The sequence below is a fragment of the Ranitomeya imitator genome, chromosome 1, assembly GCF_032444005.1.
Source record: "Ranitomeya imitator isolate aRanImi1 chromosome 1, aRanImi1.pri, whole genome shotgun sequence".
Taxonomy (NCBI): Eukaryota; Metazoa; Chordata; class Amphibia; order Anura; family Dendrobatidae; genus Ranitomeya; species Ranitomeya imitator.
This window is the reverse complement of record NC_091282.1, coordinates 1,057,582,468-1,057,598,304: the sequence shown is the minus strand read 5'-3', so window position 1 is coordinate 1,057,598,304 and position 15,837 is coordinate 1,057,582,468. Positions and strand designations below refer to the sequence as shown.

At 45.4% G+C, this 15,837-nt stretch overlaps 1 protein-coding gene across 1 annotated transcript in view; it reads right to left on the bottom strand.

Moving 5' to 3' along the window:
- The window catches only part of ETFDH (electron transfer flavoprotein dehydrogenase), a 36,513-nt gene extending 20,770 nt beyond the window's left edge, over positions 1 to 15,743 (bottom strand). The window contains exons 1-3 of the mRNA XM_069744136.1: positions 15,536 to 15,743; positions 5,000 to 5,140; positions 577 to 806 (exon numbers count right to left, since the gene is read on the bottom strand). Of these exons, the coding sequence (XP_069600237.1) occupies positions 577 to 806; positions 5,000 to 5,140; positions 15,536 to 15,563 (399 nt within the window). The 5' untranslated portion in view covers positions 15,564 to 15,743. The remainder of the gene's footprint in view (positions 1 to 576; positions 807 to 4,999; positions 5,141 to 15,535) is intronic.
- Positions 15,744 to 15,837: the final 94 nt, after the last annotated feature.

The following is a 15,837-nucleotide window of genomic DNA, read 5'->3' as shown; positions in this document are numbered from 1 at the left end:
GTCGGTAAGTCAAACCTCCGACTCCACAGCCCTGATTATAGCGTTGGCACCTTGGATGTCACAGAGATCCACAGTGGCATTAACGGCAGTGACTGGAATTCAGCTCCACCCGCTGCTGTTAGAGGCACATGTCGGCTGTGTAGCATAGGCGGCATTTGCCAGGTATGGAGGGTACTCCAATTCACACATCAGGACTTACAGTGGACTTACCAATACCATTAATGTCAGGAAGGAGTTAGTGGCAGAAGAGGTACACTGTAAGAGAGCACCTTATTATATACCAGGATTCCTGTCTGGTCCAGTTAATACCGTAATTCCATGGATTGCGGCTTACAGATAATGAATCCATTCCAGCGTTTCCTCTTCCGCTCATGATCCAGAATATATCTCAGTAAAGCAGAATTCTACCAACAACATGTATTCTCTTGCTTAATAAAACACGCCCTTTTATCTTCTTCAAGTGAGCCCTCGTGATTCCCCCACGTTGGACATAGCTTATAAAAGTACAGAATTCCCTGTGTAATCTAAAGTCAATGTTACCTAATATATCTACATACCCCTAATATATCTACATACCCCTCGCTCCTTCCAGTCTGGGAAAAGTTCCTCCAGGGCTCTTGGCTCCAGACAAGCACCAGATAGGGTGTGGGCCCCGATTTGGGCTGCCTTTTCCACTAGGCAAACACGCAGCTCCTTACCACTCTCAGCCGCGAGCTGCTTTAACCGTATGGCTGCAGAGAGACCGGCAGGGCCACCTCCAACTACCACCACGTCAGCCTCCTCTGCAAACCTCTCCATGCCGACACCTGTAATGGCAGAAAGGAAGTCAATGTCATGGGAATAAAACACTTTGCAATGGAATCTAGAAGCCAAAAAAAAAAAAAAATCAAAACTTTCACTATATAATTATTCACTGATGTTTCCCGCAGAATGAATAAAAATGTAATAAATCTAATAGTTACATACTACATATAAACGATAAGCTTGCTGCATGGGACCTGCTGTGGGCTGGATTGTCACAAAGGCGTAGATTCACCACATGATATTTCATATGCCGGTCTTAAAGGGAATCTGTCAGTAGGAACGACCCTTCTAAGCAGTCTATATGGGCATGTTGGTCACAGAAAATTCTATAAAATCATACCTTGATATCTGCGATCAGATGTTTTAGTCCAAACAAAATCTACATTCTCTCTCTAGGACATTTATACCTGAAAATTCAGCCCTGGATTCATGCAACGCATCCGTCATAACACTGGATGCGTTAAACACGTTTTCAACGTCCGTCAATACGTCGGTTCACTGCACTCAGACGTAGGACGACCGACGTAAATGTGAAAGAAGCCTTAGGGGGACATGTACAGACCAGAAAACAATACAAAGTAACATAGTTCATCAGTTACAGGAGAAGTGAGGGCCGTGCTCGCAAGCTTATGATCTAGAAAAGAACTAGGGGAACACAATAGGTAAATAGTGCTTGTTCTGTACGGACCAGTCGCTGTTATCGTGTGCTATTGGGTGCATGGGGGATGTGGAGACATGAGTAGGAGCGAGCAGATTATGATTAACATTTAGAAGGAGGGAACAGGGAAGAGTTAGGTTAGTGAGTCGAGGTCATAAACAGATGTGTTTGTAAAGGATGCTTAAAAACATTGGGACACGATGTTAGTCGGATCTTTGGGGTAATGCATCCCAGAGAACGGGCGCAGCACAAGAGAAGTCTTGGAGATGGAGGTGCAGGTTCGGATTATGGAGGAAATTAGTCTTGGATCAGTTGCAGAAAGGATGATACAAAGGGTGGGTAGAGTGATACAAAAACATGAGGAAGGTGATACAGGGTGGAGCAGAAATGAGGAGAGCTTTGTGGGTGAGAGATAAGTTTGTATTGTGTTCAGTAGTGAATGGGTAACCAGTTCAATGACTGGCACACGGTAGAGGCATTGGTGAAACAGCTGCCACATTCTGCACAGATTGGAGAGGAAAAAAGTTGGGTTAGAGGGAGACCGATCAGAAGAGAGTTGCAGTATTCCAGACAAAAATGAGTAAGAGCAACAGCAAGAGTTTTTGCAGTTTCAAAGTTGAGAAAAAGTCAGATTTTGGAGATTTTTTTAAAGATGCAGGTAACATGAGCTAGAGAGTGACTGGATATAGGGGATAAAGGAAAGTTCTGAGTCAAATGTCACCCCAAGACAGTGAGTGTGCAGCTTGGGAGTTATGGTTGCAGCACCCAAAGTAATTGCAATATTCGGTATAGGTAGGTTAGTAAAGGGAGGGAACACAGGTAGTTCAATTATGGAAAAATTCAGTTTCAGATACAGGAAGGACATGGTGTTATATACAGAAGACAATCCCTGGTATTTGGCATTAAGGTGGGGATGATGTCAGGAGAAGATGTGATGATACTGGAAACCAAATCAGCTTCATAGATTCTGAGAGCTCATCAGATCGCCGAGACACACTGTCCTCTATGAGACGCGGCACCTCTGATGAGCGGTGTAGTTACTGATGCCACCATTTTTCAAAGCCACTGGATCTTGCAGGAGATGGCAGCTCTGATTCTGTACTGCAACCATAGGTCACTCCCAGTCATGTCTTCCGAGTGATAACGCTGCTCAGTTACTGATGTCATCACGTGTGAGACATGACCAGGGGTGACCTATGAAGCATCAATCTAGGAACGACGCTCCACAGGTTGAAGTACAGGATCGGTGGACACTATGGGAATGCCATAGATTGCTTCAGAGATTATTATTATTAATAATAAATTGGTAAATAAGGGAGTGTGTTTCTTGCTTTTATTTCTTTAGCGCTGTCTTTTAGGTTCCCATTTGAGGACTACTTTAGATTCGGTGGACTACATTGGAATGCCTGGACTGGATGGGTGTTTTATCTTTTCTTTATAAATTGGTAAAACAAAGCTAGAGTCGAGAGTGGAGGGGATGAGTTTTTTTTTCTTTAAATAACATTTTTGTGGGTGTGCTTTTATTCTTCTTTTAACTTACTGGGTTAGTAAAAGGGGCGTCTGATAGACACCTCTCCATTACTAACCCAAAAGCTTGATGGCAGCCGACATTACACAGTTGACATCAAACCCATAAACCATTACCCTGATTGCCACAGCACAAGGGCAATCGGTAACAGCCATGCCAAGCGCGAGAATTGGCGCATCTCATGTGATGCGCCAATTCTAGGGGGCTCCGATCTTGTATTTTTAGGCTGGGAAAGGTCCAATAACCAGGGACTTTGCCAGCCTGATAATATAAGGACGCAGCCGTCTGCTTTAGCTTGGCTGGTTGTCAAAAAATAGGGGGGACCGTACGTCATATTTTTTAAGTTATGAATTTAATAATTTAAATAAGGCTAAACACCATTTAGTGCCACATTAAAGGCAGTAAAGGGTGGAAGTTTATAATATGTAGTGAGGTTATGAAATGTCTACAGGACACCTATATCTATATGTACAGTAAGATTGCTTTATTAGTTTGCAAACTAACTTTAAATTACATAGAGAAATACAGTATGTAAACGATGTTAAAAACGCATTACATATGCATGTCACACGGATGCTAGGTGAGGGGAAAAACATATATATACCATATATATATATATATATATATATATATATATATATATATATAATCTCGCACACTCGCATGTCATAAGTTGAACCATAGGGATGCTACTTGTACAACTTTTCAGGAACAACATTGGAATTATTTTTATACAATAATGTGAGCGAGCCATTATACAGCTAGAACAATTATACATGAATGATGGCAGGTATGAACAGAATGGAGGAGTCACAGGGAGACCGGTAAGGCAATTAAAAGAATGGAATAAATTAACAGACAGGAATTAATAAGAAAGTTTGCTGCTGACACAGCAGGACATGGATTAGGAAATAGGCATACCAGCAAAGACAGACACACGTGTGAATGGGGTTCAGTGAATAGGAATGCTATTGCAGGCAGGGAACATACTAGCAAAGAAAGATACACATCTTGCCTTTTTCCATAGGACAGCAAAAAGGCCCAAAAAACCCTTGCAAACAATGCCAAGTTGTTTTTTTTTTTTTTTAAGCGTTTTAAGTGCTAAATGAGTGACTAAAGGTACCGTCACACTAGACCATATCGCTAGCGATCCGTGACGTTGCAGCGTCCTGGCTAGCGATATCGTCCAGTGTGACAGGCAGCAGCGATCAGAATCCTGCTGTGATGTCGCTGGTCGGGGAAGAAAGGCCAGAACTTTATTTGGTCGCTGGATCTCCCGCTGACATCGCTGAATCGGTGTGTGTGACACCGATTCAGCGATGTCTTCGCTGGTAACCAGGGTAAACATCGGGTTACTAAGCGCAGGGCCACGCTTAGTAACCCGATGTTTACCCTGGTTACCATCGTTAAAGTAAAAAAACAAACACTACATACTTACCTACCGCTGTCTGTCCTCGGCGCTCTGCTTCTCTGCTCTGGCTGTGAGCGCCGGGCAGCCGGAAAGCAGAGCGGTGACGTCACCGCTCTGCTTTCCGGCCGCTGTGCTCACAGCCAGAGCAGAGAAGCAGAGCGCCGAGGACAGACAGCGGTAGGTAAGTATGTAGTGGTTGTTTTTTTACTTTAACGATGGTAACCAGTGTAAACATTGGGTTACTAAGCGCGGCCCTGCGCTTAGTAACCCAATGTTTACCCTGGTTACCGGCATCGTTGGTCGCTGGAGAGCTGTCTGTGTGACAGCTCTCCAGCGACCAAACAGCGATCCGGATCGTTGTCGGTATCGCTGCAGCGTCGCTTAGTGTGACGGTACCTTAAGAGGCTAGTTTGAACAAACCTAGGTGGATGCTCTAGTAGCAGCATGACTAAGGAGCTGTAATCTGTCCCTTGCCATGTCGTGTCTGCTAGGAGTGGCCTATCCATGACGGTTTCTGGGCTCTTCCCTATCGGAGTGATGACTCACGTGGTTTTCTGCCAGTCAGGACATATCCAGTGCTATCACAGAAGCCAATTACCTTCCCATCTTTTGTCCTTGTCGCGGGAATGGATGGTATAATGGGTGGTTATTTTGGGCACAGCGGATGAAGACCATCTCTTGAAACAGAAAGCCGGCGCACACGTCTGCAGTGGTTTCAAGTAACGTATGCAGTGATGTGCTGCGGGGACACAAGAAGATTTTAAAACCAAGAATTGGCTTTCAAGGACATGTTCTATGTAGATGCATTGTCCATAAAGTGGTGCTCTCTTGGTGGAATGCCTTTGTACATATCCATCAGTGCTTAATGGGAACCTGACAGGAGATCTGCACAGCCTAAACCATGGGCAGCAGGAATCAGAGACTGGCTGCGTGATTGAAACCCAGTAAGTTGTACCCTAAAAAGCCAAAATGTTTCAGAGAACAACAAACTTGGAAAAGCCGGCTGAAGACCGTGTTCTTCAAATGAGCAGCCTAAGGCAAGTCCATGGCAGCTTCTCTCCGCACGACTGCAGGTGTCTCCCGATGTGTATATAGGGGGTAACCTGTCAGTGTAGAGGAATTGGACAGGAGGACTATCTGCGGCACAGACTCACACTGTCTTTCAATCTATGTTTTTCTGAAACGCAGCAGATTTCCAGAGTAAAACTTACATGGCTGCAATAGTGGAGCGGATGTGTGATTTATGTTGCTTGTGGTTCAGGCAACATTAGTCTCCTGCTAGGTTCCTTTTAATTTATATTAGGCTGCCGTCACACTATCAGTTTTGGGTCAGTATTTTACATCAGTATTTGTAAGCCAAGACCAGAAGTGGGTGATAAATACAGAAGTGGTGACGTGTTTCTATTATACTTTTCCTCTATTTGTTCCTCTCCTGGTTTTGGCTTACAAATACTGATGTAAAATACTGACCAAATGCTGCTAGTGTGACGGCAGCCTTACCGTAATTTTTATTTTGTCAAAAATGTTGAAGGAAAAATTCTGTAGCACTTTTTATCATTATTAATTTTTTGGAACACCCTAATCCTCACAACAGACATACTTTTTCGCTGTACAGGTTGTTACATATGTTACAATGCTAAATACATAAATATTGTAGATCTTAGCACTAGGATTTCATTAAGTTGTTTTATTGGACCAAAAAAAAACAGTATTTTGTTTACACAGACATATTTCTACAGGGATCTATATGGCAGTGCATCAGCCTGTATACTAGTAGCACATGGTCCATTCTTATCAACGTGTGCCTAAAGGGGACTTGTCAAACAGCCCCACTGGACGATTTGTTCATACCGGCGGGATTTGATCCGGTCACAGAAAATCCTTGTGATATGATCAAAGATGAGTCTTACCCCCAACGTCTCCCTTAAATGGGAACCTGTCAATCCCCCCAGGCGTTTGTAACTAAAAGAGCCACCTTGTGAAGCACTAATGCTGCATTCTGACATGGTGGCTCTTTTAGTTCTTGTCCCTGCCGATGCTGAAATAATCGTTTAGATAATTTGTCCCTCATACCTCAAAATTGTCGGGGGGTAGGTCTTTCCCCCCTAACACAGATGCACCACAGCCGTCAGTTACTTCCTCATGTCTCCCTGGCGCCGCCTCCTCAGCGTTTAGGCATTTTCCCGGCGCCTGCGCTGTTATCTTAGTCCTTGGGCATGCGCACTTAGCGCTGCTCATCCACTGACATCACATGATGTCTTTCTTATTGCGCCTGCGTGGACGCGCGGCCCGAGATCCCGCCCCGAAGTCTCTTCTGATTTTTTCACACTGCGGGGCTGGGAATCTTGGGCATGTGCAGTACTTATCTGCGGCTCTCAATCCGCCTCTTTCCTACTGTGCAGCGTCATAGGAATCGTCAGATATCGTCAGATTCCTATGACGCTGCATAGTAGGAAAGAGGCGGACGGAGATGAAGGAGAGCAGCAGATAAGCACTGCGCATGCCCAAGATTCCCAGCCCGCAGTATGAATAAATCAGAAGAGACTACGGGGCAGGATCTCGGGCCGCATGTCCACGCAGGCGCAATAAGATAGATATCATGTGATGTCAGTGGATGGGCAGCGCTAACTGCGCATGCCCAAAAACTAAGATTACAGCGCAGGTGCCGGGAAAATGCCATAACGCTGAGGAGGCGGCGCCAGGGAGACATGAGGAAGTAACTGACGGCTGTGGTGTGTCTGTGTTAGGGGAAAAGACCTGACCCCCCAGACAAATTCAAGGTATGAGGAACAAATTCTAAAACCGATTATTTCAGCATTGGCAGGGACAAGAACTAAAAGAGCCACCTTGACAGAATGCATTATTAGTGCTGCACAAGGTGGCTCTTTTAGTTACAAACGCCTGGGGGATTGACAGGTCCCCTTTAAGTGTTGGGTTCAGTGCTGATGGTGGCATCTAATAAGTTACATGGAAGAGATCAGTGGTTATAGGGAACATGTCACCCCTACAGGCGTTTTTAACTAAAAGAGACACCTTGTGCAGCACTAATGCTGCATTCTGTCAAGGTGGCTCTTTTAGTTGGGGTCCCTGCCAACGCTAAACTATTTGTTTTTAGAATTTGCCTTTCCTACCTGTAGTTTGTCAGGGGGGCATGTCTTTTTTCCCCTGACACAAACTTCTCCCACCCATCACTCAGGGCCTCCGTGCGCCGCCTCCACTTCCTACATTAACGTCCCCGTCGCCTGCGCTGTAAGTTCCCATCATATGATGGGAGTTGAAGTGCAGCGCAAACTGCGGACATTAATGAAGGAAGTGGAGGCGGCGCCTGGAGGGCCTAAGTGATGGCTGGGAGGAGTTTGTGTCAGGGGGAAAAGACATGCCCCCCTGACAAACTACAGGTAGGAAAGGCAAATTCTAAAAACAAATAGTTCAGCGTTGGCAGGGACCCCAACTAAAAGAGCCACCATGACAGAATGCAGCATTAGTGCTGCACAAGGTGTCTCTTTTAGTTACAAACGCCTGGGGGGGGGGGGAGGGGGCCTGTTGCTCATGTAGATACAACTAGCCCCGCAGGATGAAGCCACTCTGTCACTGCCTTAACGCTGTTCTATGGCAATCCCTTTACAATCCGGAAACACAATATTTTATATTGATGTTAGTGAGAATCTGCATCTGTGGTGACAAACAGTGGCCATTTCTTCCATCGCTGCCAAACTGGAAAGTTTCTATTTGTAGAGAGAACTTACAGCCACCATTAGGCGGCTCCTCGGTGACGTCCGGCACAGGTTCTCTTCTGTCACCACATGTACAATCCCCGACACTAATGAGCAGAAACCAGACCACAATAAATAAGTAATTGCATTAGTCGGTCTAATAATACAGGTAGGACGTGCCAGTCCTGGGGAATGTCAGTCTTGTCTGAATATAAATTGTACAGAAAATAGAGTATGTATCTAAGCCAAGTTATAAGTCAGTATATACATGTCACAGAGGCACATCATGGCCGCCTATCTACAGACGTCCTTCAGAAAGAAGAAATGACAACTCCAACTGAAGTACGAGAGCGCCACCTGTAGTGAGAAAACACCGATACAAAGTCTTCTTCAGATCGCCCTGGTTCCTCTACATCAGTGTTCCTCAACTCCGGTCCTCAAGAGTCACCAACAGGTCATGTTTTCAAGATTTCCTTAGTATTGCCTAGGTGATAATTACATCACCTTCACAGGCAATAATTCCATCACCTGTGAAATACTAAGGAAATCCTGAAAACATGACCTGTTGGTGGCTCTGGACTGAACTAAACCAGAATCTCAATTTGCAGACACTTTGTTTCGGGGGTACTGTCTCCTCATCTCAGCATGCTTAACATGTCATTCTCCGCAAGGAGAAACGTTACTTCTTGGATCCCGCTCAGATGCCTCTCACACAATCAAACCAGGGATCTCACACTTTGCACTTATTAGGGGCAGTGCCCCGAAACAGTGTCTTCAAATTGAGATTCTGGTTTTGGCTTTTATCCCAAGTCATGTAACAAAGCTCGTTAAAGAGTCGACATTGACTTCTAGGATTGCTACTTCCTATAGGTGGCACTAAAGCTCTAGTCCTCTTCCGCTCTAAAGAGACAACCTGCATATTTCCCTGAGGAGCACTGCGTCTTTAACTCTCCTCATATTGGCATGCTTAACATGCCACTCTCTGCAAGGAGAAACGTTACTTCTTGGATCCTTATATTTACTGCAAAGTAAAAAGTTTACATACACTAAGATTACTATGCCTTTAAACAATTCTGGACTACCTATATGATGATGTCTTGTGTTTGGAAGCTTTTTTTTGGCAACATCTGAGTTAATTAGAGAGACACCTGTGGATGTATTTTAATGCACACCTGAAACACACTGCTTCTTTGTGTAGCATCTTGGGAAAGTCTAAAGAAATCAGCCAACATATCAGGAAAAGAATTGTGGACTTGAACAAGCCTGGCTTATCCTTCGGTATAATTTCAAGATACCTGAAGGTGCCTCGTTCATCCGTACAAACAATTATACACAAGTACAAACAAGATGGGTTCTGTGTCCCAGAGATGAACGTGCTTTGGTCCGACATGTGCATATCAACCCAAGCCCCCAAAAAGTATTGAGTGCATTTACTGAAAATACATTTCAGTAGGCCAACATTTTGGGTTTTAAAATAATTTTTCAAGCTGGTGTTATAAAGTATTCTAATTTACTGAGTTAATGACTTTTGGGTTTTCATTGGCTGTAAGTAGTGATGAGCGAATATACTCGTTACTCGAGATTTCCCAAGCACGCTCGGGTGTCCTCCAAGTATTTTTTAGTGCTCGGATATTTAGTTTTCTTCGCTGCAGCAGGATGATTTACAGCTACTAGCCTGCTTGATTATATGTGGGGATTCCCTAGCAACCCCCACATGTACTTAGCCTGGCTAATAGCAGTAAATCATTCAGCTGAGGCGACGAAAACTAAATCTCCGAGCACTTACCAATACTCGGAGGACACCCGAGCGTGCGCGGGAAATCTCGAGTAACGAGTATATTCGCTCATCACTAGCTGTAAGCTATAATCATCAACATTAACAGAAGTAAACACTTAAAATAGATCACTCTACTTGTAATGACTCTATATAATGAGTTTCACTTTGTGTATTGAAGAACTGAAATAAATTAACTTTTTGATGATATTCTAATTTTGTGAGAAGTACCTGTATGTGCAGTGCTGGCGACATATACACGTGTAAACACATTATTTATACACATACATGCGCTGGTGATATATATATATATATATATAAATATATATATACACACACGTATCGTGACTGTGATACACACATATTATATACAATCAACTAATGTCCTTAAGTATTTTATGGGCACTTCATCAAAATGCAACAACCACCAAAATCCCACATTATTAAATGCTGGGAACAAAGAAGAGATCCACATACCATGTTAAAAACACCATTTTATTTATTAAAGCCATAAATGACACTATAAAAAAGAATGATAAAAAAGCAAAATGCCGTCTAGGGGACGCCAGATTTTTTAGATTTGGAAAATTCCCCACATTTAACACAAATCACGTATATTTTATTATATCACTTAACAAGAGGTATAAATCCAACTAATATTCAAAATATATGCATTGGTATATCTAGGCCCAAATATCCCCCAAACAGTATTGTAGGAGCAGATATTCCCTGTGCTAAAATTAACATACAGGGACATAGAAAAATTCCTGAACTGCCCACACTGCCTAGTGGCCCTTAAGATACAAGCCAAACTCTCTACCTAATATAAATTCCATTGTAGGTGATATAACATTGCCAATGTATAGTGAGAAGTAAATCATTACCTATAACGTGGATGCTCCTGGCGTCCCATCACCCCGACGCGCGTTTCTCCGCCAGCTTCTTCCGGGGACATATTATATACACTAGATGGTGGCCCGATTCTAACGCATTGGGTATTCTAGAATATGCATGTCCACGTAGTATATTGCACAGCCCACGTAGCATATTGCACAGCCCACGTAGCATATTGCACAGCCACGTATGTAACAGGTTAAAAAAGACATAAAATAAAAAAAAAAACATATACTCACCTTCCGAGGGCCCCTTGTAGTCCTGGCACCTGTGTGCGGTGCACGTGGCAGCTTCCGGTCCAAGGGTTGGTATGAGCGCAGGACCTGTGATGACGTCGCAGTCACATGACCGTGACATCATGGAAGATCTTTCTTGCATAGCATCCTTGCCACCGGAACCTGCCGCTTGCACCGTACACAGGCGCCAGGACTACAAGGGGCCCTCGGAAGGTGAGTATATGTTTATTTTTTATTTTATTCCCTGCTTTCCCGGCAGCTTCTTCCCGTACTGAGCGGTCACTGTTACCGCTCATTACAGTAATGAATATGCGGCTCCACCCCTATGGGAGGTGGAGCCGCATATTCATGACTAATGAGCGGTACCATGTGACCACTCAGTACAGGAAGAAGCTGGGGTGTCAGGGCCCGCGCCGAGAGCAGGTGAGCATAATTAGACAGCCCCCGCACCCCCTCCCCTGCTGACGAGTATAAGCCGAGAGGGGCATATATATATATATATACACACATACATACATACATACGTATCGTGGCAGCAGTAGCGTAGCTACGGGGGGGGGGGGGGGGGGGGGGGAAACGGAGCCATCGCCCCGCGCTCTGAGGGGGCCCACCTGGAGCTACACTACTGTAACTGCATCAGTTACATTCTGTGGCAGAACAGGGAGAATCAATCTCCCTGCTATGCCGCTATTGGGACCCTGAGCAGACGCGGGGGCCCGGTGCCAGCAGTGGGCCCCCCGCCGCCATCGCAAGGTCAGCTGTATCTGCATCTGGCCGATACAGCTGACCACGGTGATGACCAAGGAGCGCTGTGCTCCTTCCCCCATCATCCCCCACATCGTCTGATAGCGGGCGCGATGATGTCTCCGCCCGGCGCCCGCTGTCAGGAGATGAGCGGGAGCGCCGCTGGAATAAGGAGGAAGAGAGGTGAGTATTTATTGTTTTTTATGGGAGTGCTGTCTTGTATACTGGATCGGCCTATGGGGGGGGTGCTGCCTTACATACAGGATCCGCCTATGCGCGGCTGCCTTATATACAGGATCTGCCTATGGGGGGATGCTGCCTTATATACAGGATCTGCCTATGGGGGGGCTGCCTTATATACAGGATCTGCCTATGGGGGGGTGCTGCCTTATATACAGGATATGCCTATGGGGGGTGCTGTCCTATATGCAGGATCTGCCTATGGAGTGGGGTGCTGCCTTATATACAGGATCTGCCTATGGGGTGGGGTGCTGCCTTATACTACAGGAACTGCCTATCCTATGGGGGGGGTGGGGGGTGCTGTCTTATACTACAGGGTCTGCCTATGGGGGAGCTGCCTTGTATTATATTGAGGACTACCTGGCACATTATACTATATGGAGGTTATCTATGGGGGCCATCATACATTGCAGATTACATTGAAGGGGCCATTATACAGTGTTGGAGCCATCAAACAGTTTGGGGGCTACTAAGGGATCAGTATACTGTGTGGGTGGTACTATACAGTGAGGGGGCATTATACTGTGTATAAGAAAGCATCATGCTGTGTATAGAAGAGCTGCAGAGGGGGGAGACTCTGGACATTATTAAATGTAAAGTGGGCACTTATTGTTATAGGGGAACTCGGGTTACTGTGACTATCAAAGGGGCACACACAGGACAGTATTACTTTATAGGGGGCAAAATGTGGGCGCTGTTTTCTAGGGCACTTGCACCCGGGCATTACTATATTGTAGAAGAGTGCTTTAGAAATGAGAGGGCACAGAGAAGCACACAGCAGGTGCAGTAATAGGGTCACATAGGGCAGCAGCGGCTCAGTATTGGGTTATCGGGTGCAGTAATAGGGACACATACGGCAGCAGCGGCTCAGTATTGGGGTATCAGGGGCAGTAATAGGGTCACATACAGTACAGACCAAAAGTTTGGACACACGTTCTCATTTAAAGATTTTTCTGTATTTTCATGACTATGAAAATTGTACATTCACACTGTGAAGTGAAAACCATTCCCGGTAACTACCTCTTGAAGCTCATCAAGAGAATGCCAAGAGTGTGCAAAGCAGTCATCAAAGCAAAAGGTGGCTACTTTGAAGAACCTAGAATATAAGACAATTTCAGTTGTTTCACACTTTTTTGTTAAGTATATAATTCCACATGTTAATTCATAGTTTTGATGCCTTCAGTGTGAATGTACAATTTTCATAGTCATGAAAATACAGAAAAATCTTTAAATAAGAAGGTCTGTCCAAACTTTTGGTCTGTACTGTATGGCAGCAGCGGCTCAGTATTGGAGTATCAGCAGGATGAGGAGTTTGTGCAGGTTGGGAATAGATGGTGATGGGACTGGAATATTAGAAGTGAAATGTGTCTTTGTTGTAATCTCTGCAGCCGAGACGTGGCTGGAAGAAGTTGTCATGTCGGTCTGGGCCAGATGGAAAAGATGGGAAAAGTGAACAATTCCATCAGAAAGGACGTCAGCAGCAAGACATTATCTGTAACTGTGCTCTGTTATATGTTCTGTAGGGCTGGTATTTACAACTGACCATATGGCGGTAATATCCATGTTGGTCGTTATATAGAGATTATCTTCAGTAACAGAGCGGTCATCTGCTGAGGTCCTCCTCCACTATTAGGGGGTGTCACCCAGTTGTTATCAAGGTTACCTGGTTAGGGGCCCACTCAGAAGCTTCGCCCCTGAACCAAAACCCTAGCTACACCTCAGCGTGGCAGTGACATACACATTTTATATACATACACACATTTGCATGCTGGTGACATATATATACACACACACACACGTTTCGTGGCAGTGACATACACATTATATATACATATACACACGTGGGCTGGTGATATAGATATATATATATATATATATACATACACACACACATACCGTATATACTTGAGTATAAGCCGAGATCTTCAGCCCACTTTTTGGGCTGAAAGTGACCCTCTCGGCTTATACTCGAGCCATTGTCAGGGGGGGGGGGAAGGGGTTGGCAGGGGAGTGGCGCGGTGACATACTCACCTGCTCCTGGCGCTGTCCCTGCATGTCCCATTGTCTCCGGGCAGCTCTTCCTGTGTTCAGCGGTCACGTGGTACCGCTCATTAAAGTAATGAACATGGACGCATATTCATTACTGTAATGAGCGATACGTGACCGCTGAACACAGGAAGATGCCGCCGGCTCCCGGAGACCATCTGACAGTGAGACGCTGCCAGGGACCGCGCCGGGAGCAGGTGAGTATATCGGGGGAGGTGAGTATTGTGTGATAGTCACCTTCCTCGTTCCACCGCTGCGCGCTGCTCTGTCTTCCCCGTCCTCTTGCTGTAACTGTTCAGGTCAGAGGGCGCGATGACGTGATTAGTGTGCACGCCGCCCTCTGCCTGAACAGTCAGTGAAGAGGATGGAAAACAGAGCGGCGCGTGGAACGAGGAAGGTGACTATCGCAAGTGCCGGGGGCCTGAGCGAAGAGAGGGGAGTATGTGATTTTTTTTTTTTTTTTTTAATCGCAACAGCAAATGGGGCCACAATGTGTGGAGCATCGCATGGGGCCACAATGTGTGGAGCATCGCATGGGGCCACAATGTGTGGAGCATCGCATGGGGCCATCAACCTTTATGCAGCATTGTATGGGGCAAATTTTTCTATGGAGCATCTTATGGGGCCATTATTAACCTTTGTGCAGCATTATATGGGGCATATTTTAATATGGAACATCTTATGGGGCCCATCATGAACTGTATGGAGAATCTTATGGGGCCCATCATAAACTTTATGGAGCATTATATGGGGCGTATTTTGTATGGAGCATTATATGGGGCCCATCATGAACTGTATAGAGTGTTATATGGGGCTCCTGATTCAATATGGATATTCAAAAACACTTATCCTACTGATGTCTCAATTAATTTGACTTTTATTGGTATCTTTTTTTATCATATACCGGTAGCTACTGCATTTCCCACCCTAGGCTTATACTCAAGTCAATAAGTTTTCCCAGTTTTTTGAGGCAAAATTAGGTAGGTCGGCTTATACTCGAGTATATACGGGGTGTGTGTATATATATATATATATATATATATATATATATACACACACACATTTTATATACACACACGTGCGCTGGTGACATACATGTATATATATACACACACACACGTATCGTGGCTGTGACATACACATTTTATACATACAGACACGTGGGCTGCTGGTGACCTTTCCCCCAGATTCCCCGCGCGGCCGGCAGGTGGCAGCACATACAGGACTGGGAAGGACACATCCTGCGCCTCAGTAATAATCCGGGCACGGCAGTGACACTGTCCCCAGCACACAGGTCACCTGTCAGCAGATCTGACACATACAGGTAACGGCCATGGTCAGAGGTTCCGAACACTGACACTACACATCTCAGCATGCATTGGAAGACAGAAGCTTGTGGCGCATGCTGGGACTTGTAGTGCCACAGCAGCTGTAGCCTCTCCAGTCCCAGCTACCAGACTCGAAGCTGGCCGTCAGTCTCCACTTACCTTGCACTGTACACCTGCAGACAGACATCCCAGCAGCGGAGGAGACCACTGACCCGAGCAGCGCCTCCCGTACACTATGTGACCTGAACTACTGCGTACTACAGCTCTGGTTTACAATCCAAGGACTGCGCCTGCGCGAAGTCAGAGCTCGGGCTGATGGGAAATGTAGTCCGGACTGCTAGTCGCTATCGAGTTCAAAACTGATAAATGGTGACAGCGGTGTTTAGCGCCCTCTGCCGCGGGAACATAAGAAGCGCAAACTACGCGAGAGAACGTAATCAGATTGCCACTAAGCATTTTGT